Genomic DNA, 23,724 nt, shown 5'->3' with positions numbered 1-23,724 from the left:
CACAGGTAAACACACATTCCCATGCTTAAAATGTAGTTCAGACAGCATGGCCCTAAGCTCAAGCACAAAATGAGTAATAGGGAGAGAACTCGCAAAGGGCACACATGTAGGTGGCCACTCGAGTGCAATAAAAGGCCACAGGTCGGGTTAGTGTTTTCCATTAGTGCTGAACAGCTGAGCATCTATTCAACAAAGCAGAAACACGGCCTGGCCACACACTCTGCATGACAACCATTAGCACCATGGTGCTGAGCCATGACCAGCTGTTTGGAGCTATCACCTGGGTTGTGCATTACATGATCCGGCCACCCCACACCAAGTATCCAGTCGGTGGCTGTCTGCACTATGGGAGCAGGAGGCTTATCTCTAGAACTGCCTACCAGCTCTGGTTAGATTAGCCGAGCCTGGGAAAGGCCTCAGGGGAGAGTCGGGGAGGGAACTGTGGCACAAGACTCTGGACCTGATCATCACCTCGGGCTCTGCAGACCACATGCATTCTCCATGTCCTTTCCTTACAAGGCCTCTAGATACAGATGGACCATTCCTGGCTCACGGGCTGGCTTTGGTGACAGTGCCACACAGCTCTTGCTGACCCTGCTATCTAGCTATACAGGGAGCAGCTGGACAGGTAGCAACGTGGGCCACCTCACGCTCTCATGGAGAGAGAGAAGCAGAAACAGCCACATGTAGGTCAGGTTAACAGCTGAGATGGCCATCTCGTGAGAGCTTGGGAGAGGAATGGCCAGGCCGGGGAGTTAGTGTCTCAAGCCTCCAGGTGACTTCAGGACTTTGGGCTCCTGACAAACCTCTATTTCCGACTGACCATTCACCAGCTCTCGGATCCCGACTCAGCAGGATTCTCTGCTGGACTCCACCCAGGATCAGTTTAGACTCTTCACAAGTCCTTGCTACCAAAGAGCCTTAGCAACTAGAGAGATGGCTCAGTGGTTAAGAGCACTGTCTGTTCTTCCAGAGGTCCTGAGTTCAAATCCCAGCAACCACATGGTGACTCACAACCATCTGCAATGGGATCTGATGCCCTCTTCTGGTGTGTCTGAGGATGGTGACAGTGTATTCACATAAATAAAACAAATTAATAAATCTTTTAAAAAATTAAAGAAACCTCAACGACAATCTGACCTACCTACCGTACAATGTGGCGGGCCCTACAGAACGGTCTTTGAATTATTAAAATTCAAAGAAGGGTTGAAGTTTCCCCAGTATAACTTTGCAGGTGTACTTTTTGAAGCTACTTTATTAGGTTCTTATATCTACCATCCTTCTCCAACCCACCCCTTCCAACCCCCCAACACTAGGTAGGAAGGAAATAAGTTAGAGGGGAAAGGGTGCAGAGACCTCGTTAGACTACTTGCTGCTGACTAAGGGTGTTGAGTTCCTAGAGGCAAGTCCGATCTCAGCAGTCAGGGTATCTCCAACCAGCAAAGCAGCAGAAACCAGCAGCAGGAGAACCGACAACCACCCACCCCCAGCCCTCTGGGGCACTCGACTTCATACCCTCCCTAGAATCCCCAGAATTCCAAAAGTAAACTGTCTGCAGCTGGCAAAAATCACACCTCTCTTGGAACACGAGACAATCATAGTCAATGGCCATGGACGTCTGAAGCAGCCCCATACCCCACACCTGGGATTAAAGCAAAAGCCATATTCACATAACTTTTTTTTTTTCAGAAACCAAAATTCTCACCAAGTAACTTCCTTTGAAACGTCAGTGTTGGGGAGATTCTCAGTCTGTAAGATTCATGACATGCAAGCAAGTGGGTCTGGGTTTGATCTCCAGAACCCACATTAAAGAGTTAGGCCTGGTTGTATGCACTTGGGATCCTAACACTGTGGTGGCAGAGAGAGCAATGAGCCCTGGGCTTCCTGGGCTTCCTGGGCCTCCTGGGCCTCCCGGGACAGCCAGCCTAGCCCAATTGTTGAGCCCCGGGTCAGAGAGAAACTCTATCTCAAAGCACAGGGGAAGGCCAACACTCTAAGAGTAACCACTGACATCTGACCTCTCACCCCTGACCTCAAGCAAGCAAGTGCACACACGTCTGCACACAGAATATGCGATAGCAAGCTCCAAAATTTCTGGGTTAAGGGCGTGCAGATGATTTCGAGTTGGTCTGCGCTATAAAACTACGGACGTACAAACTTGGACTCATTTCCATAATTCTTCTAGAGGAAATTGGGTCGGGATGACTGACAGCTTCCTCTTTGGTCCTCTGGTCTGCTGAGATGGCGAATTTACTAACTCAGAGTTGCGCATTCTCAGGTACATGAAGCACAGGGCCTTCTGGGGCCCTGTCTCAGTTAGGGTTACTGTTGCTATGATGAAACCAAATGACTGAAGTTAAGTCGGGGAGGAAAGGGTTTATTTGGCTTGTACATCCTAAAAAATCGCAGTCCACTGAAGGAAGCCAAGACAGGAAGAGGACAGGAACCTTCAGGCAGGAGCTGATGCAGAGGACAGGAGCATCAGCAGAGGCCATGGAGGGGTGCTGCTTACTGGCTTGCTCCCCATGACTTGCTCAGCCTGCTTTCTTATAGAACCCAGGACCACCAGCCCAGGGATGGCCCCACCCACAGCATGCTGGCCCCACCCACAATGGGCTGGCCCTACCCAGAGTGTGCTGGCCCCACCCACAATGGGCTGGGGCCTGTCCCACCAATCACTAATTAAGAAAATGTATTGCTTGCTTACAGCCTGATTTTATGGAGGCGCTTTCTCGCCTGAAGTTCTCTCTTTTCAGCTTGTGACAAGGGGACACGAACTAGCCAACACATGCCTCCATCTTCTCCAGATCTTCCCGTGCCACACTTACCCCCTCATCCTCAGTGGGCCCCCTAAACACGTACCCTGTGATCTAATAGGCAGCTCAGTGGAAAAGAGAAGTGGGTGAACCCAAAACTCAGCAAAGCCAGGGTCTTTCCCTGCTGGGGTGGGGAACTGTATGCAAGACACCAGAGGGCCTCACAGGAAATATCCTTGAACACAGTGGCTTGTGATCCTTCAAAGGACAGCTCAGCATCTTTAGCAAGCGAGGAATGAGTTTTAGAGTTAGAATTTAGAATTAGAGGGAGAGGAAGGGTAAGGGGAGGGGGACAATGAAAGGGAAGGTGAGTGGGAAAAGAGGAGGAAGAGGAGGAGGAAGAAGAGGAGAAACCCTGCTGGTCTCACTTTGAGGGGAAAGTGGGAAGGGGGAAGGGGTATCGGAAAAAGGGGAGGGAGAAGGAGGAGGGAAAGGGAGAGGGGAGGGGGAGGGGAAAGGGGAGGGGAGGAGGAAGGGGGAGAGAAGAACGAAGAAACCCAGCTAGTCTCACTTCCTCATTTAAAAACCAGCAAGCCAAGCTCTGAGTTGGAAACTGGTTGTCTGAGACCACAAAGAAATGGGCAGCTGGCCATGATGGAAGCCCCATGTTCCCTGAGCATCCCCCAACAGCTCCTTATAAGGTGGTTTTGCCCAGTGCCAGGTACAGGCTCCCGGTGACCCACTTCCAGCTGGGTGGATTTGCGTGCATTTTTCCTTACCGGCCTCAGCCCTGACCATCAAGTTTTGAGCACTCAAGCCATTCAAGTTTGAGTCTGTCTAATAGACAAGGCTAGTTTCCCTAGTCTCAGACCACATGTCTGCGTTGACTTCTACCCACCTGGGAAAACCCAAAGCTACTTCATCTACCACCAGAGCCTTCCTCATCTCTGTGGGAGAAGTCACAGCCTGACAGTAGCCATTGTGAACTCAGATGGCCCCCTTGGGCATCTGACCAAACTGACCCTGAGAACAAACAAATACCTGGGGCCAGCCCATCCCCCACCACACCTAGGAATCCCCCCAAAGAGAGCTCCCCTTGAGCAGTCTCCCCAGTGAGACTAGAGAGAACACCATTGGCTACAGTTCTTACTGCCTTAGCACAAGCACTGACAGAGCACGAAACACACCCAGTAAGAAAGGAAGACCAGTAAGCCTCATTGATCCAGGGGCCAAGTGGACACCAGAAGGAAGGTCACATGGTGTCCAGGGCACGAAGAACTGAGTGCCGACACTCCCAAGTCACCTTACCATGGCGTGCCAGACTGAAGCACCAGTGCCATCCTTAGCAAAACAGCTCAGTATCTGAACATGTGTAGGGTTCATTCTCTTAAGTTAGTTCAAGTTAGTGGCCCAACAGAACCTGGATTTCAAGTTTGTTTCCTTCAGGCTGGACCAAAGCAAAGATGGCGTACTTCCCACCCCCCACATCCTCTCGTCTCAATAAAGGAATTATTCAAAGAATATACACAACCTGGCTTTGTACCTTTCCAACATAAAAAACAAAAAAACAAAAAAACAAAAAACAAACAAACAAACAAACAAAAAACTCCATAGGACTTCTTAAAAACCAACGGGACTTTGCAATAACTCATTAAAAAGTGAGGTTAAATGTCCAGAGTTGGAAGACCAATATGCATAATTAGGGGTTAATTAGAGCCCCACTCTCGTTTTACAGTTCACCTAAGTAAGCGACATAGTTGTTTTGCTTCAGCAAAATAGTCATTCTATAAGTTCTGAAAAGAAGGGCTAGAGTCATTATGAACCCCAATTCAATAAAAACAGCGCTCTCTCTTTCTCTCCCTCTCCTCTCTCTCTCTCTCTCTCTCTCTCTCTCTCTCTCTCTCTCTCTCTCTCTCTCTCTCTCTCTCTCTCTCTCTCTCACACACACACACACACACACACACACACCACTTTGCCTCCAAAGGAATGACCCAAAAGGTGAGCTTGGGCCAGTGTGGCCAAGAACCGGAAGGGGAGGATCTATTCTGGGTCTCCGCAGCCCTCTCACCAGCTGAAACGGGTTCCTAGCCATTATGGTTTGATGCCTTCAAATCCTTCAGGTACAGAGGACGACTGCACATGGAATCCAGCTGTGTCCGTCAAAAGGGCCCCACAGGATATGACCATCAGAAATCCTCACCTATGGCCTGGATACTGACATCCGAGCCCTCCACTTATTACAGGGAGGGCTAACCCGCCAGCCACAAGTGTATGCTATGCTCTGTCACAGCACGCTGCACCCTAAGCCTCTGGCCTGCTCTGAGCGCTGGCCAACAGCCGTGGGTACCCACACACCTGCACAGATTTCAATAAGGAGAGCTGTCTTGTTTGGTGGCTCTGTACAAAAATATAAAGACTGCTGAGGGTTGTGGTGATGATGGTAGTGATGATGGCGGTGGTAGCTGTGACGGTGGTGAGGTTGGTGGTTATCGTGGGAAGGTTGTTGATGGTGTCGGTGGCAGTGGTAGTGATCATGGTACTGGGATCAAACCCTCATGCCTGCTCATCAAATGTTCATTCTCCAAGCCACATCTCCAGCTCTGAAGCTGAGGCTTGGATGCCTGACACCATTCCCAGTCAAGTAAGTCAGAGTCAAAGCCCCGCCCTCTGACTGGCTTATGGTGGGCGGGGCTCAGCCTTTCCTCCTCTGGCTGGCTTTCCAGCCTGCCGCCATTTTAAAGTCGCATCCGAGTGTTCTTATCACCATAATTGTCTGCCCTCTGGGCACCACACTCTGCCAAGAAGGAAGTCAGGAGAAGGGAACTGCTCTGGGGGAGGTGCTGCTTCTGGAGGATAAGTGGTTGTACTGGCCTCCCCTCACTCAGGCTCAGAGAGAGACATTACACTCCACCCAAGCAGCATGAGCACATCCTGTGTCACCTCCTAACCCTCCCTCCATCAACCTACTCTGTGATCAGCTGGGACAGACAATAGCAACGGGCCAGATGTCGGAAGCCATGGGATCGACTCACCCCAGTGCTGACGAGAGACAACATGATCCTCTCGTTCAAAGCCAGTGTCTCTCCCTGTTTCATCTTCACTCTCTTCTTGTCTAAGCACTTCATGGCATACCTGGGAACATAAAGACGAGGGTGTAGTCTAGGCCGGGGACCCGAGCCAGGTTACACAAACTTCTAAGCTATTTCTATCAAGGCAAAAGGAAGCAAGATGGCGCCCAGATACCCTCCAGGGAATCTCCACTGTGGGGAGGAAGCAATCACACGGTACTACAGGCATTTCTCTCAACGTGTGGATAGAGATGCATTAGATAAATGGCGCAGAAGCAAAAATAATAAATACGTAACGTGCGCTCTGGTGCTACCGGGGAGAGGAGATGAATGCATGGATCGGATTTAGCTCTTTGGAGGTGTAAGACCCTAACTGGATTCTCCTGCACTCAGACATAGCCTGTACTCTTTCAGGTGACAAGAAGACTTTTGCTTTTCTTTTTTTAAAGATTTTATTTATTTTATGTATGTGAGTACACTGACACACCAGAAGGCATCAGATCCCATTACAGATGGTCATGAGCCACCATGTTGGTTGCTGGGAATTGAACTCAGGACCTCTGGATGAGCAGTCAGTACTCTTAACTGCTGAACCATCTCTTCAGCCCAACAAGAAGATTTTTTCATGTCTCCTCCTGGCTAACTAAGGGGCCTGCTGACAACTTAAAATTTACCAGAACCTGTGACAAAGTCACAAGGGAAACTGGCCCATCAATTTGGCTTATTCTGTAAATCGTAGGCAGCGGAAAGCAAGAGATGTTTTCGGTAGAACAGTGGGAAGCTGAAAGAGGATTCTTAACTTGTTACAAGAGTTTTAAGGATAGACTATTCTCTGTGACTGTCACATTTGCTTTGAACTGCCTGGAAGGCGGGGTGGGGGCTGGTGTCAGAGCCCAGAACTCAGAAAACACATGGCTTCTTAACTGAAACACTGTGTGCAGAGCGTGTTGGTGGATACTCTGAGGCAGAGGCAAGTAGACCTCTGAGTTTGAGGTCATCCTGGTCTACACAGTGAGTATTTGGCCAACCAGGGTTACATGAGACTCTGTCACATGACCTGTAGAAGAACAGTGAGGCAGCAAGGAGCTTAATCACTTTGTGGAGCCCTGAGAGCACAGGAAACAATGTATCGCTGATGAGGGACCTTCAAAACACTCCGCAGGCTGCTCCAGTCTCCACCATTGGCCAGGATGTTTTTCATAGAACCCGCCACTGGAAAACTAGCAGTCAGTAGTCAGGCCCTGAGCACATGAGCAGCAGGATCCCTACACAAGGGAAGGCACCGTGGGTCACTGGATCAAGCTCAAAGGAGAGCAGGTAGCAATTCCAGGACGGGCTCCCTGCTGCAAGCACTCCATGTGTGGACCCTGATAGCTTCTGAGTGGGCCTAAGAAATGAAGGGCGGGGCTTCCTGATCAAATCTAAACATCTATTTCTTTCTGTGGACCGAGGCCCCCTTAACAGTCCCGTGAGACAAGACAGAGGCTCACATTTTCCCGGTGTCTGCTTTCCTGCAGCCGTAAACTTCCCCAAACCCTCCTCGGCCGATGATCCTGTGCACACTGAAGTCGTTCATGCTCAGCTGTGGAGCACAAGACAAAATAAAGACGTGAAGTCACACGACGTCAGGGTAAGGACAGACAGATGGTCCAGTGTCACCTCCCACTCCCAGGACGGATTCCTTAAGCTGAGAGATGAGACTGCAGTCCAACATGGAGACGGGGTGGGGGAGGGGGAAGCATGGGAGGGGACTGTCTCTTCACTCTTGAAAACCTCATGCAAGCTGTGATGTCAGGGAAGCACAAGTATAGAAGTACTAGTCAATATAAGAAGTGATCTCAGGCACCAGGAAGCTTAGAGTTTAGGGACAATCAGACTCTTCTCCACACCGTCCTGGTGGGAAGACAAGAGTCCATGCGGAGGGCAGCTGTTTCAGAACAAACACTCTGACTGAAAGTGCTGAGAGGCAGGCCATGGGAGTCGGGACTCCTCACACAAACATTAAAAAAGCCACAGAAAGAGACTTCATTCATACACACATACACACTCCATCCACCGACAGAGCTCAGGGGCCAAGAAAGGGTGTGTGTGTGTGTGTGTGTGTGTGTGTGTGTGTGTGTGTGTGTAAGCCTGTGTGAATACATGTGTGTGCTTGTGTGTCTATGTGTATATGTATATGCCTCTGTGTGACTGTATGTATGTATGTATGTGTGTGAGTGTATGTGTATGGACTCTATGTGTATGTTATCCTGTGTGGATATGTGTATATACTTGTGTGTGTAAGCCTGTGTGCATATGTGTGTATGTTTGTGTGTATGTGTATATGTGTATGAATCTGTGTGTCATGTGTGTGACTCTGTGTGTGTGCCTGTGTGAATACATGTGTGTGCTTGTGTGTCTATGTGTATATCTGTATGCCTCTGTGTGACTGTATGTATGTATGTATGTATGTATGTATGTATGTGTGTGAGTGTATGTGTATGGACTCTATGTGTATGTTATCCTGTGTGGATATGTGTATATACGTGTGTGTGTAAGCCTGTGTGCATATGTGTGTATGTTGGTGTGTATGTGTATACGTGTATGAATTTGTGTGTGCATGTGTGTGACTCTGTGTGTGTGTGTGCATGCACGAGCACATGTGTGTGAGTTACAATCCAGAACATAGGATGCAAAGGGAAGATTTTAAAAAAACCTTCCCACAATACTGCTTTAAGTACACATTTTTCTTTAAAAACAAAACCACAATGGATTCTTTTATGAAACCCGAACCCTATATTTCCAGAAGATCCACATAAGGAGAGTAGAGGGTATAGACAGAGCTGTGCACCCAAACATGACCCCCAGAGCAGTCCTTTCCTGGAGTGACTGACATTTCAGCTTAGAGGACGGTGTGATACCTAGGAACCAGACAGTGGGCCTGTGGTCAAGGGTCACTTTGCTCCATTTCCCTGGGTTTGTTGTCCTCTCTGTCTCTCTCTGTCTCCCTCTGTCTCCCTCTGTCTCTGTCTCTGTCTCTGTCTCTCTCTCTCTCTCTCTCTCTCTCTCTCTCTCTCTCTCTCGTGTGTGTGTGTGTGACAGAGAGAGAGAGAGAGAGAGAGAGAGAGAGATTGATTTGTCCCTCGTGCTGAGGCCTGACTCCTGCACTGTCTAGCCCAGTGTTCTACCATGGAGCTGAATACCCAACCCCCACTTCTGCCAATTCCAAACTAAGAACAAGGAAACGGAACAACCCTGAAACCTTATTCTATAAAACTGTTCTGCTCGTTTTATTATATCCTACAGTAAGGCAGGTGAAGGGAACTTCACAGTGTGGCAAGAGCCCAGGCTGTGCAGTCGTGATAGTGAATGGAAGGCTTACGTTGCCACTGTTATTTTTGGTAAAGGGTCAATCAATCGCAACCTAAAATAGCCCTTCTTAGGTATGTAAGCTCATTCTCACACAAACAGGAGGAAAGAAAGCTAAGGTTGCAATGGCTTCTCCTTGAGCATGGGAGCCCAGCTTTTAGTCCACGGACTTGTATGAAGCACGGACATCTGTGCTGCACTGCATACCCTTGGGGAGAACGTTCCAGAACAAAGCATTTTCTCATGACATTAGGGCAGAGGAAGTTTTTATTTGGGGGGGGGCAGAGAAGTATGGTACTCACGTGAATATTCAATTCCACATTCTTCCACTGACAGAATCTAGTGAATTTTTCGCTAAAAGAGAATACAAATAATTACTAGAGAGTTACGTAGCACCTAACTGGAGTTCTAAGAGACCTGTGGGATGGGGTCCAACTCCCGTGCTGCCTCTCACACAAGGAAAACATTCTCAGACAGCACAACTGGCACACCTTTAATGTAACCCCTATACCCGTGGCTCAGGAAAATTTTGAAAGAGGGAGCAGAAAGATTACAAGACCAGAGGACCAACATACAATATGGACGTCACACCCATGAACTCTTAGCAATATGGTTGCTGGAACAAGACCAGCACAGTGACAATACCAGGTAACCTACCAACATGGACAGGAGACATTTCACACCCCTGAATGAAAAGCCGTCTACTCCAAGCACCCACATAGGTTTAATACCATGTGACCAGCTCTGCACACATGTACAGGTGAGCAAAGCTAAATGGACTCAGGTTACATACCTGTGTGAATATGTACACATGTACATATATATATATATATATATAAATTCACATGTATATAAACATAGCAATAGCTATTATAGACATGACCATGATGAACTTGGGAGGAGACAGACATGGGAGGAGCTGGAGGGAGAAGCTGGTGGGAGGAGGAGCTGGAGGGAGAAGCTAGAGGGAGGAGGAGCTAGAGGGAGGAGGAGCTGGAGGGAGGAGGGCAGGTATGATAAGATACAATTCACACAATAAAATACTAAAACTTTTTTCTACCCAGTGTTCACGGCTTTGTTTTTCTGTTTAAATAAAAGACTTGGTGTCTCTCCTCAATGGTCACATGCCCCACGCATAATTTGATTTAAGGGTGTATTGATGCAAACCACCGGGTGCAGCAAAATTGCCACTTTGAGATCAGCGTGAACCACTCTCTGGCTCCTAGAGCTGCCTTCGCCAGTGTATCGATACAAATCAGTACAACAAAGTTGTCACTTTGAGATCAGTGAGAAGAATCACTACTTCCCAGAGCTGGTTTGTCTGTACACCGGGGACCTTTCAATTTGTAGCTAGGGATGACTCATGACTACTATTTTAGACCTTCTGCTCTAAACAACCAAAAGGACAAGCAATGTACACAAATAATGCTAAGGGTAGCAAATAAAGTCTATGATCACTGCATGTCCAATCCACATGGCTCATTGGCTCCTTTCAACAGCTCCGTGAACTGGGGCATTCTGACCCCAATTTATGAGGACTAAGACCAAGGCCAGCAAAGGGAACTGGACAAAGGTCATGCGTGGGTGAGCAGATGGACCCAGACCAACAGGCTCCTTAACTCCTCAGAGATGCACAGAATTCAGCAGAGAACCCCTCCCCTTCACACTGGCCTTCTCCACGGCATGCTAATTGCTGTCTTCATTCATGCCCGAAAGAAAAACAAGCATGCTTGCTGTGAGTGTGGAGTTTGGGTTTGGAAAGCACGGGTCTTGAACGTCACCAGAGTTGTGCAGGCAGGTGGGTGGTGCACTGAGGGCTTGAGGATTTTCCTTTGAGCCCTGCCATCTCTTGGGAAGAAGGAGAAACCTCAGCAGTGTGGCTGTGACTCCCTGCTGCTTCTGGGGACCACAGAAGCTGAGAGCAGAGAGGCTGGGAGCCCAGCTGACAGTGACCCTGAACATCAGAGTCAGTGCTGGAGTGGCAACAGGTGAGCCTGAGCCCCTACCATTTCCAAGGTTTACCCTCTGACCTTCCAAGTGCCTTGAGCTCTGGCTGCCACAGGCCCCCAGTCCCGAGAGGTTTGCACTCTATACCCAGGTGACCCTGGAGCAGACTCTGCCACACAGCCAGGGGACATCTGTTGCCCCTGGAGGAGGAGTCTGCCACAGCAAGTTAATGCTTATCTGGAAAACAGTGCAGGCTATTCCACCCCCTGAGCTGGGCACGACTCACTCTAAGGCTTGTTGTAAATGTGTCAGATCCTGTCAAGCCCAGACTCTGAGGAGAGGGGAGTCCCAAAGGTTGATGCTTCCACATGAACCAGTGCATTCCTGGACCACGAGCCTCATAGAGATGTTGGAAGGCCGGAGGGAGACCCTCTAAAAACCATTTTTAGGTTCAAGGGGAAAGTTGCTATATGCTCAAAAAGACCGCTGGGATTTGGGTCATTGGCATTGGAAGCCTTTTTATTCAGAGTCTGTTTAGTGATCCGTGTGTGCGTGTGTGTGTGTGTGTGTGTGTGTGTGTGTGTGTGTGTGTGTGTGTGTGTTAGAGAGAGAGAGAGAGAGAGAGAGAGAGAGAGAGAGAGAGAGTTAGCAACTTAAGCTTTCTCCTAGGTTGCTGGCACTTGGGACTTTATAAGATCCCCCGGCCCCATTTAAAGAATCTTGGATTCTGTTTCTTTATGAGGAATCGGTCAGGGACTAGGTGAGATGCAACCTCTGGTCTTCCTCAACCTTCCCCATCCCACCCCGTCCTTCCTCCCCATTGGCCCCTTCCTTACTCCCCCCTCCTTTCTCTCTCCCTTCTCTAGCTCCAAGGACTGAATCCAGAGTTCCACACCTGTCAGGTAGACACTCCACCACCACGCTGCACTACCCCAGCCCACATTCTGCATTTCTCCTGGACCTCTGTAGCGACAACACCACACCAACATCCTGCTCTTTAACAAATAAGTAAACATAGTGATGTCTGTGTTAAGAAGAAGGAAGGTGGACGTGTGTCCACTGAGTCCATTTGTCCTTTGTGTTGTTCAGAACAGAAGTGAAGTCTCTAGGGACCAAAGACCTTTGGTAACCAGAGCCCAAGGTCCTCCGAGGTCAGAGGGTCAAGAGAGTAAACCTTGGATGTGGGAGGGGCTCAGGCTCACCTGTTGCCACTCCAGCACTAACTCTGATGCTGAGGACAAGAGGGTCACTGTATCAGCTGTGCTCCCAGCCTCCCTGCTCTCAGCTTCTGTGGTCCCCAGAAGCAGCAGGGAGCCACAGCCACACTGCTGAGGTTTCTCCTTCTTCCCAATGGATGGCAGGGCTCAAAGGAAAATCCTCAAGCCCTCAGTGCACCACCCACCTGCCTGCACAACTCTGGTGACGTTCAAGACCCGTGCTTTCCAAACCCAAACTCCACACTTACAGCAAGCATGCATTGCCCCCCTCCCCTTGAGAATTCATTAACAGAAAACAAATTAAAGTGTTGAAATGAACGAATTGTCAATTTGCTACCTAAAACTTGAACTGCTTCAAAATGTGTTTTAACACCCTAGTGTGTGTGTGTGCATGCGTGTGTGTGTGTGTGTGTGTACACGAGCACGTACAAAGAAAGTCACACCCCTGGTATCCCACGACGAGGGATCACCAACTCTGGACATAAAGACAGACCAGGCTCAAGGCACAGAACAAGCGGAACCCTGTCACACTAGACTAAGATGTACTCCAGATTTGAGAAATCTAGGCAGTGGGGCCGGCCCTGGGTAAGGCCAAAGCTCTGCTCTGAGCCTGCATTCCTCGCTGGCTTTACTGAGCCTCTTTCCAGAGCTTTCAGCTGGCCCCAGGCTCAGAGGCCAAGGCTCACACAGATGAATGTCAGTCCCCAAGATACTGAGCGCATTCCAGGATAAATTATCTCTCCACTCTAGTAGAATCACAACGCATGCCGTCAAGGGAGACCACACACAGGGGACTGTACTCAGAGGCTCGGAGCCCTACGAACCGACTGGGAGACACACGAGTAAACAGCTCAAGGGGAGCCGAACCAACTTCAGAGTATCGGATGACACACCACTTCTACATCGTGGAAACGCATCGGGATGAATTCATTAAATGCGCAGACGATGCCCCTTGAGTACACAGTCTGTCCTTTCCCAGGCTTGCCCTGCCTTGGGAGACAGGCCTCAAGAGCCTAAGATGGGAATCAGATAAAAACACAGCCACCATACTGAGTCCGCAAAGGCTTCCCTTGTGATCCTTGTAAAATGGAAGTCCCCCCCTCCCCAGGCCATTTCAATTTTAGAACAAGCTGAAGTAGAATGTAGGGGTCAAGGGCTACACATCCCAGAGATATAACATCCAGCATCAAGGAGGAAGTGTGGCAAAGGGCTGGCTGGGAGTCTGGCCAGGAAGGGTCTGCGGAGGGATAAAATAGCACACACCGGGGAAATGCATGGTGTGCACACACCGAGCTGCATACCTTTCCATAAACTTTTGGAAGATGTCGCCTCGAAGGCTTTCGCAGATTTCTTCTATGTACGGCTGCAAGGAATAGAGAAGAAAGGGCACCGCGTAAATAGAAATGAGACAGAGAAAGGGCGCTTGCCAGTGGCCTGAGGTCAGCAAGCGTGCTGCTCACGGGATGCTGTCCAGGGGATGCCCCAGGCTTGTCCCTCTCACTGTCCCCTCAGCGTGTTCAGTCTCACTCCAGGATTATCATCTCTGTCAGCTCCTACTGCACTGCACACAGCTCTTCACCAGCTGCTGCCCTACTGACCCGAGTTGTCTCCCTGAGGCACATAAAGGGTCCCAGCCCTTAGCTATGTGGCCCCCTGTCGCCATCTTGGAATTCTGACTAATTTCTGAAAACGGGGTCACACGTTTTCATCTGGCACTGGGCCTTGTTGAGTGAGCTTCCTAGCACGCCTTGCTATGCGCTTCGTCCACGTGGACTGAGTTTTAAGGACCCGAAGCTGAGAGGCCCACAGTTAATCATCCTGATTGGCCATGTTATTAATTAATTAACATTATACCTTTTAGACGCCGAGAAGTGGAAGGAAGCTATGGGGCGGAGCGGGTGTGGTCAGGGATTCTAATGAGTATCCAGGGAGATGCTGACACAGCCCCAGGTTCCTCGAGTGGGGATCCACTATTCTCTGCCTCAGCTCTGCTTCATCGCACTGAACAAACAGCCACAATTTCTGTTCCACACGCTCCAGTTGAGAACAAGAAGCTGGCGGATGGCCATGCTTCAGAGTTCACCAGAGTCCACTAGATCTTTTGGGAAAATATCTTGATCTGTTTGATGCGTTGGATGATGGGAAATTTAACCCTCTCAGTGTCTTCACTCAGAGCATATCAAAACAAGTACAGACGGCAGGAGAAGGGAGTGCCCTGGCGGCAGGGAGCTCAGGTGGGACTCAGTAGAGAGGTCCCATGTTCTTCCAATAGACTTTCTCCACAGGGGACAGTGTGCTCACTCATGGTTCACATTTCTGTTCCATCAAACGCTCCATTCTTCCTAGTAATGGAGGAGCAGCCAAGCCTCTCTAGAACCCCTGATCACCACCTGGCCACATTTTAACCAGTGCTGGTAGTTACTGATTGCCAACCTGAGAGGCTCCAGAATCACCATGGAGACAGATCTCCCGGCATGTCTGAGAGTGGCTGCTTGGGTTCCTCATGGTTTCCTGAATATGGAGTCTTGCTACTACACCTTCTCCACCATGATGGTTGTATCCCTGTGTACTGCGGACCCCAACAAACCCTTCTATCCTCAGGTGGCTTTCGTCAGGTACTTTATAGAACCAACACACTCACACACACACATGCACACACAGGCACACAGGCACTCACATGCACACACACTACTCACATACACTCACACATGAACAAACACACACATATACACTCACATACACACTCTCACATGCACACACACAAACATGCACATATGCACACACATACTACACCCTTGAACACAATCACAAACACTCACACATCAACACACTCTCACATGTACACACAAACACACACGCACATACACTCATACATGCACATGCAGACACACTCACAGATGCACACACACAATCATACACCCTCACACATGCACACACTACTCACATACTCACACACACCTATAAACTCACTCTCACATGCACACACACAAACATACACTCACACAAACACATACTCAAACATGCACGCATGCATGCATATACTACACACACTCACACATCCACCTCCAACCAGGCCCCTCTCTCACCTCCAAATCCCTTTATGCAATTATTTCTCTCTAAAGCAGATTGGCAAACAAGAAATATCAATTCCTCACTTGGCATTGACTTTGACACATTGTGTCACACTGCAAACTTTGTTACTTCACAAGGCAACGCCCTCTGTCCACCGAGGTAAGCATCTAGTTTGCACCAGGCTGGGAGGATGCAAGCTGCACTGAGCCACACTAACAGCTCCACCCTGCTGAAGGTGAACAGCTCGGAGGTGGGTGTGCCCTGGGGCCACCCCGATAACCACCATAGTCTCTGTCACTCTTGCCTGCAGTGATCTTGTTTCATTGTTACTGGGGCGAAATTTGAATGGAGAAGGAGGTACCAAGGATGGGATGTGGTTTGCGCATGTCAGGGTCTCATGTTGGAAGCCTGGTCCCCAGCATGGTTATGCTGAATTAAAGGGGCCTCCCAGAAGCAGGAGGAAAGGGCACCAAGGTGCTCAGAAGGGATGAGTGCTATTCTCCTGGGACTCTGTCAGTTCTCAGGAGAGGGTAACTATGAAAGAATAGTCCCTCCCTGTGTCTCTGGCTTTACACCACATCCACTAGAAATGCAACCTAGAAACTATCAGCAGAGGCTAGCCGGATGGCTGGGGCCTCCACTCCTGATATTGGACACAGTATCCCAAATGGCTAATATAAATAAATAAATAACAAAGAGTTAGATAAACAAAGAGTTGAATAAAACTCTACTGCAAGTAGTCACTGTTGGTTCTTGAAGATAAGTCTTAATGCTGTATTTCATCTCCTACTGAGAACCTCCAGTGACATGCTGCACAATCTACGGTAGAGTTCTGCAATGCCAAGCATGACTGGTGACAGGCTATCTGTGTGAATCAGTTGAAAAACCAAAGCACTCACACTCTAAATATGGAGACAGCAGTACAGGCATCAGCACCATGCTGTTTTACTATAAGGTATCCTGTTAGCATTTTGTCTAGGCTCCACCACACAGTTACCTGGAAACTGCCAGGTATGCTGACTCACTGTGAAAGGGGCTGCTTGCCCCTCCTTTCTCTCTTGCTCTCTTGTTCTGTCCCCTTGCTCCTGCTCCCTCTCTCCCCCCATTCCTCTCCTCCCTCTCCACATGGCTGACCTCTACTCCTCTTCTGCTCTTCTACTCCTCTCCTCTCCTGCCCTCCCCTCCCATCCCCTGCCTTCCCCCTCTCCTCTCCTCTCCTCTCCTCTCCTCTCCTCTCCTCTCTTCTCCTCTCCTCCCCTCCTCCCCTCCCAGTCTCTCTCTCTCTGCCTTTCTCTGTCTCTATCCCCCCACTCCCACCCTCTGCCTTTCTCTGTCTCTATTCACTCAACTCCCTTCCCCGTGCCCTGAATTAACTCTATTCTATACTATACCATCTGTGTGGCTGGTCCTTCAGGGGTAAGGGATGTCTCTGCACGGGCCCTCAGAGGTACCCCCTTCTCCCACAGCTGACTACATATCCACCAAATATATTCTTTCTCTCCTCTCCTTGTTTTTATAAAACACAACATATCTGATCTCAGCTTTCATCTGAGGAGCAGCGAGAAGGGCAGGCCCCTTGCAGAGCACCCTGTGTGTGCCCACCCCACCAAATCTCCAAGCAAATTGGGTTTGGAAGCTGCAGGGGAGGTCAGCAGGCCCAGAACTGAAACATAGACTCTTCCTGTAACTGGCCAGGCAGGGATAAGGACAATCAAAATAGATACTATGTCCCTCTGCTCTGCTACCAGACTAGGAGATAACAAGCGAGCAGAGAACTAGAATTTCCTCAGGAGTCTCAGGGTTTGAGGAGGAGAAGGCTGAAGCACTGAGAGGCACAGTGCCAGCTGGAAGAGACGACATGATTCTAAGAACTCATCAGAACACAATGTGATGGACGTGGCCACATTGTCACCAGGACTGTCCAGCTATGCCTATAGCCTGACCCTTATCCTCACGTCAGGACCCAGATGACAGACGTAGGGTGGAATGGATCTCTTCCTTTTTCCCAGTGTGGTCTTGCTTTGAAATTCTCTTCCTCTGTGTTTTACTATTAACTTGGCTTGTGTATATGTCTTATTAATGCCAAGTAGACCAGTCCAGCTTGCCAAGGTTATCCTAGGGACACGGGCTCTGATCCTAACTCTGGGAGCATTCTGGAGTGTGCAGACAGGTCCACCTAACATTCCAAGAGAACGGCAATGCCTGATGAGCCACTAGGCGGGTGCTCAGGACCTGAGGATCATCAACTTTGCTTTGCAGAAGTTTGCCCTGTTCTAAGACATCAAGTCCAGAACCAGCACGGCACAGTCACATGCAGCTGTAATGGCCAGGGGAGATGGAGGATCCAGGGGCTAGCCTGGGCTTTACCAGTGTATCTCAAGGTAAATAAGCTGGTAATCTGATAAGGGATGAATCCAGTCACCGCACTGTTGAAAATCGATTAATGAGATTCCTGTGTCTTATACTTTGCAGAAACAGGAGCACATGCTACCTATCTGAGACTCTGACTTGCCTCACTCCTGTGGCCACCTCTACAGAAAACCTGGGCTGGAAAAGGCTCCCAGGGGAGAAAGCCGGTCAGCCTACACAGCAGCAAACACATAGGCCCATCACGGGAGGCCAACTTTCTGAGTCTCGGTTTAAACCTTTGTAATGTTCAGGATAGAAACAGTCCAAGGGCATGGAACCCCAGAGTGCTCGGAGAATCACCTCTAACTCTGGAACATAAATCCCACTTAATCCACAGGATAATCACTGCAAGCCACATCACCCCACTTATCACAGACACCGAATGCCAAGCGGGAGGAAGGCTCAGCTCTGTCTTAGCTCAACGGATTTCCAGTTACAAGACGGCCTCAGCCAGCAGCCCCTTTGCAGGAACATCTTTAGTGCCTGTCCGCGCGTGCAGCAGGTTGCAGCGAGAGGACCTGCGTGCTCCGAGCGGACAGCCATGCGTGTCAGTGTGTTTGACGAGCTGAGGAAATGTTACCAGGTCTGCTAGGGAGGCGGGTTGGGACATTTGTTTTGAAGTAATCTTATCTTACCTGAAAAAGGGTAGGCGTCACCTGCTTCTTGGAGAGATGGCTCTGGACATGTTCTACAGCTTGCTTTGAGAATTGCTTTAAGGAGAAAAAGGGGAAAAAAAGGAAGGAAGGAAGAAAAAGAGAGAGAAAAGAAGGAAGAAAGAAAGAGAGGATTTTTTAATAAGGAGGTGACATGTCTGTAGATTACGCATTACAACAGTGATCCCCTAAGAGTGACCCGTGGGCTCTCTGAAGACAATCCAAGCACATACTGTCCTCTGGGTACCCATAGTCCTTCCTTGGGGTGCCCAGAATAGACCCCTCAGCAGGTCAAGGTTGCCATGGCAACAGAGCATCAGGAGGCCTACCACCGCCTGACTATGTACATAACCATTTCCTTCCTTAATGACAGTTCTACAGATGTAAGCTATCTGCTGTGTCAGAGAACACAGATGCAGGGTCATGCACCTAGGAATTCAACACAAGGATTACAAGACGGGCCACAGTGACAGATGGCTCTGGGGCCCGGAGGTCTCACTGAGCCCCAGCAGAGGGCAAACAGGACAGAACTTCTGTCGGTGTGGGTTGCCAACTACATCTTCCGGAAACCTTTCAATGTGGTCTCCTTTATTCGAATTGTTTCTCGGGTGATTAACGAGATTCCTGTTTCTTTTTTTTTTTTTTTTTTTTTTTTTGGTTCTTTTTTTCCGGAGCTGGGGACCGAACCCAGGGCCTTGTGGAGATTCCTGTTTCTTACAGTTCACAGAAACACTAACACATGCTACTTATCTGAGACTCCGACTGTCCTCACTCCCACAGCTACCTCTACAGACAACCTGGGCTGCAAAAGGCTCTTGGGGGAGAAGTCGGTCAGTCTAGACAGCAGCAAACGCATAGGCCTGTCATGGAGGGATCAGCTCTCCAAGTCTCAGTTTAAATCTTTGTAGTGTTCAGGATAGAAGTGGTTGAGCGGTATGTGACCCCAGAGTGCTCAGAGCATTGCCTCTAACTCTGGAGCATACATCTCACTCAATCTGGCAGGGGGATAGAGGGTGGGGATAAACTCCACAAGCCATTTGAACAAAACCCACCACTCTGTTGAAGTGCACCTCAGAGCTGAGCTGAGGAAAGCCAAGTTCACGCAGGCTCCACCAACTACACGCATCCTCCAGGGCTCAGGCCACGCCCAGCCAAGGCACCCAGGTACAAAGCAGTGAGCACGTATCAGGCTCCAATTCCCTCTACATAGCACAGCGAAGAAGCAGCAGAAGCTTTGAGAGAGGCCAGCGTGTGCCCCAACCACTCACACATCGCTACAAACTGTAACCACATCCTAAGTGCTAAGGCATGGCTGGGCCATCCAGACAGCTGCCCTGACACGGTGCAATGTCATCCCTTTGTGTTGTCACAGACGGGAGCCTCTGGCCACACGGGGCTCCAGGGTACCTGAGACACAGTTCACGGGAAGCCCGGAAGTGACTCCATCTAATTGTAATTGCTTTAGGTAAACTCAAGTAGCCACATGTGGCTAGTGGCCTCAGACAAAGTAGGTGAAGACCGTGTGTTCTTTGAAAACAGCCTGAGTTGCAACCACATTACAATGTCTACCTTGCTATATAATCCATTCGCTCCTGTGTCACCTCCTAGGACCTAGTTTATCCCAATTAGATTGTTTTGTCCAACTCCTAAGGGAGACAATGACTTCTCCGATCATGAATAAAATTAGCATGGTATTAGTAATCCTGATCAATCCCAATCACTGAAGATCTATATTAATATAACTCTGGTTTGCCCAACAGTCAAAGTATAGCTAAATCTAATCCAATGAGGCAAGCCCTAGGGAGATGGCTCAGTGCTGTTTGCCTAGCAAGCATGAGGCCCTGGGTTCAACTCTAGACCCCCTAAATGATACAGCAACACTAACCATCATCATCACCATCATCATCATCATCACCACCACCACCACCACCATCATCATCATCATCACCACCATTACCATCACCACCACCATCACCATCACCATCATCACCATCACCAGCATCAGTGAGTCAGTGTTAGTGTTTAGGAAACTGTCGAAGATCAGCCTGGGCTACACACAGAGACTCTGTCAATGCCGCGCGTGGTGCCGTCTGGGGCTCGGGATGGGACACTCACGTGTGTGCTGGACAGAAGCTCCCTCATGATGTAGGCGTCGTACATCTGCCGACTCCGGTGCAGCCGGTCTTCTTCGTTGTCCAGTTTCTCGTATTCCTTTATCTAGATTTCCGGAGGTTGTCAACATTAGCTCACGGCTTCCTAGAAACCGGCTTTATTTAGAACTACAGCTGACCCGGGCGGGAACCCTTCCCCAGGAGATAAAAACAAATTACGGAGGCAGCGATTCCCCTAAAAATGACCACGTTGCATGAGGAGATAACGAGGCTGCCCACGCATTAGACCCAGCTAGAAACACAAACAGGTTTCCCTGAGCATTTTAATGTGGAAACAAAGTCTACCGTGACCACAATTATCCCACACAGCATAGATAGAAGCCAGGGGCCACTTGAGAGCTGTTTGCCTGGGCTGGCAGGAACAGGGACTTGATCCCCACGGGGTGGCTTTGAACTTACAGGCCAGTGTTTGCACACTGGAATCAAAACCAGTCAATCCTAGGGAGATTCCTCATACAGGTGAGGTCACAGTTTGGGGGAGGGGGAAGAGGGTGTCACCACGGAGGCCCCTGTGACTACAGATGGTTCCCACGCTGAGACGTTATGAGGATCCAGTCCACAGTGTAGCATGGTGGCTGGCAGTCACACCAGAGGGCCTTCTGGGGCTAGGAATGGGGTCTTCTTGGGGCAGACCACACTGTGGAACCATCCCAAGAGGATCAGACGGCCTCAGCAAGGCTGGCATATCCAAGCACCCTCCTTCAGTCTCTAAAAACTAACTGCAGAGCAGCTGCACCACCACGGCAAGGCACACAGTGTCAGGCACAGTGCACCCAAGCCCTAGGAGAGGATGGGGCGGGGCTTAGCTGACTTCTTGCTTGGTTGACTCCCCGGGTTGCATTTTGGTCTTGGAATAGTCAAGGGTTAACGCCAGAAGGCCTAAACGCTAGAACAGATGCCAAGCCAACCGGAGGCCAAAGCGGGTCCCTGATAAACAACCTGGAGGGGTAGCGCAGCCTCCCAGAACTAATGTCCTGAGCACAACTGTAAAGGGATGCATTCAGGACACCCATGAGACACGGTGCTTCTGGCGAGTCAGATGCTCGCTCCTGGAAGTTTCCATGATTTGTCTCCCGCAGCTACATGGACAATCCCGGCTTCATGAACACACAACGCACAGCACCCTGTCCGTGCTCTGGGACCTGGGTCCGATTAACCCCACATGAACATCAGACAGCGCAGAGAGAGCAAGGGGGCCGGCGGGCGGCTGAAACCCACACCTCACTTTCTTTCAGAAGGCTCATCATCATCCATGACGAGGCTTCCCAAAGGACCTCCTGACTGCGGCTCACATTTAATAATGGTAGGAGGGCTGGGCTGGCACTCAGGCGATGAGCCTCCATGCTGAAAGATGGCGGTGACAGCATACGACAATTAGACAGTCATTCTCTGATTGGACACGCACATGGCTGCACATGTCACTGCCCAGGCCACCTCTGTGTCCCAGGCCCACCTCTCTGGAATCCGAGCCCAGTGTCTCCAGGGTTTTGCTTCCATTCCCCCCTCAGTCTCCCATTGGCTTCCAGAGCCCTGGACACCCTGTAAGGCTATCACTAGCCATACAGACCTTAGGGTAGCTACCAGGCCTGCAGATGCCAACAACTGCACATTTGCCCTTTCCCGCTGGGTATCTACAAAGCAGCCCTACTTGGGTTCATCTAAAGGAGCCCCATCTCTACTTGCAGTGGATCATAACCACCTCGTCCCACTGGATTTCTTCGTCAGAAACCCCGAGCTGAAAGGAAGGCTGTCATTCACTTCCCCCTCGGCCAAATGCTGCACCCTCGAGTCTAGCCCATCAGATCATCAGACCTGTGCTTCATCTGACATCCGTCAAAATCCTGCTTAGAGCAGAATGGTCCTCCCGACACCATGACTGTCAGTTCAAGGATGCATGACGACAGTTGCACCGGAGAGCAAGCTAACAGACACGGATAATGGAGAAGTTGACAAAATCTCATGCTGGAATTTCCAGCCCCAATCAGCCCATATTAAAACACACACACACACACACACACACACACACACACACACACACACACTCCAGTTGTTATAACTATAAGCTGTATGCCTAGATTGGGTAGATATAACACTGTACTAACCTGATCCTCAGCTATAAGACCCCTTGATACTTACAGCTTCTCCCAGCTATGATGTTGGGAGAAACCTCTCTCCCCCTGCCCTCACTCTCAAACCTCCAGTCCCACCTTTCCCTTCTACTGCCCAATCACAAGCTCTAGCCTTTACTGATCAGTTATAATGGGGAGAAGGTTCACACGAGATCACCAGAGTACAGGAAGGACTGACCCTCAGGGGCAAGCCCTCTTGAGGAAGCAGAATTAACATCAGAATACAACAGCATCAGGACAACTCAGGACAAATATCTACATAGATAATTCTGTCAAACACGCTGGGCACCTGATGACGCATGGGCATCTGGGCATAGCCAGCCTCGGTGGCCCTGAATAAGAGTCACTGATGGTATACCACAGGGTTGGGGAGAGCCTGTGAGAGTTAGGGGCTCATTGGTCAATCATCAATCACACTGTTCTCTACATGTTTATGCTGTTCACCTGTGGAGATCCATGAGATCCAATCCAACAAGACCAGAGCCAGAATAATCAGGGAAGGACCATACATCAGTGACTACAGTGAGACATAGAGCACACCTGTGTGGTGGGTAGCAACATAAAAAAAAAAAAAAACAACTTGCTATTTCGTTTTTACCTTCGACTTGCTTACAGCCTGGAGTTACAGCCTGGGATTGTGACTGGGAGGAAGCCAGATTAGTTTAGGGGATTGAAGTAGAATGATATTGCTCAGTGGTTGTGCCTGTAAAGCTTGTTGAATAGATAGAATACTGCAGTCTCAATTCCTTGGGTTAAGAAGAAAACTGCAACAAACTTTTAGAAACAGCTGCCGATAAAAGTTTTGCTGTGAGAGGCCCTGCCCACGCTTCCAGAGGAATGCAGATTTGGGAACTTGGGGTGAGGAATGCTTTAAGCACTGCTTAATGGACCATAGTTGTAGAAGACAGGAGTACTGAGGAATTTTCTACAGTAGGTGGCCTGTGGGCCTGTCTA

At 49.5% G+C, this 23,724-nt stretch overlaps 1 protein-coding gene across 2 annotated transcripts in view; it reads right to left on the bottom strand.

Annotated features, from left to right (window-relative positions):
- Window positions 1–23,724, bottom strand: part of Grk3 (G protein-coupled receptor kinase 3) — a 110,529-nt gene that overhangs the window by 37,469 nt on the left and 49,336 nt on the right. For both annotated transcript variants that reach the window (XM_087577781.1, NM_012897.4), the window contains exons 4-9: window positions 20,586–20,687; window positions 18,453–18,527; window positions 13,638–13,699; window positions 9,475–9,526; window positions 7,315–7,406; window positions 5,789–5,888 (exon numbers count right to left, since the gene is read on the bottom strand). In XM_087577781.1, the coding sequence (XP_087433907.1) occupies window positions 5,789–5,888; window positions 7,315–7,406; window positions 9,475–9,526; window positions 13,638–13,699; window positions 18,453–18,527; window positions 20,586–20,687 (483 nt within the window). The remainder of the gene's footprint in view (window positions 1–5,788; window positions 5,889–7,314; window positions 7,407–9,474; window positions 9,527–13,637; window positions 13,700–18,452; window positions 18,528–20,585; window positions 20,688–23,724) is intronic.

The sequence above is a fragment of the Rattus norvegicus genome, chromosome 12 (assembly GCF_021556685.1).
Source record: "Rattus norvegicus strain SHRSP/BbbUtx chromosome 12, alternate assembly SHRSP_T2T, whole genome shotgun sequence".
In the NCBI taxonomy this organism is placed as follows: domain Eukaryota; kingdom Metazoa; phylum Chordata; class Mammalia; order Rodentia; family Muridae; genus Rattus; species Rattus norvegicus.
This window is presented reverse-complemented; position numbering and strand designations above follow the sequence as displayed.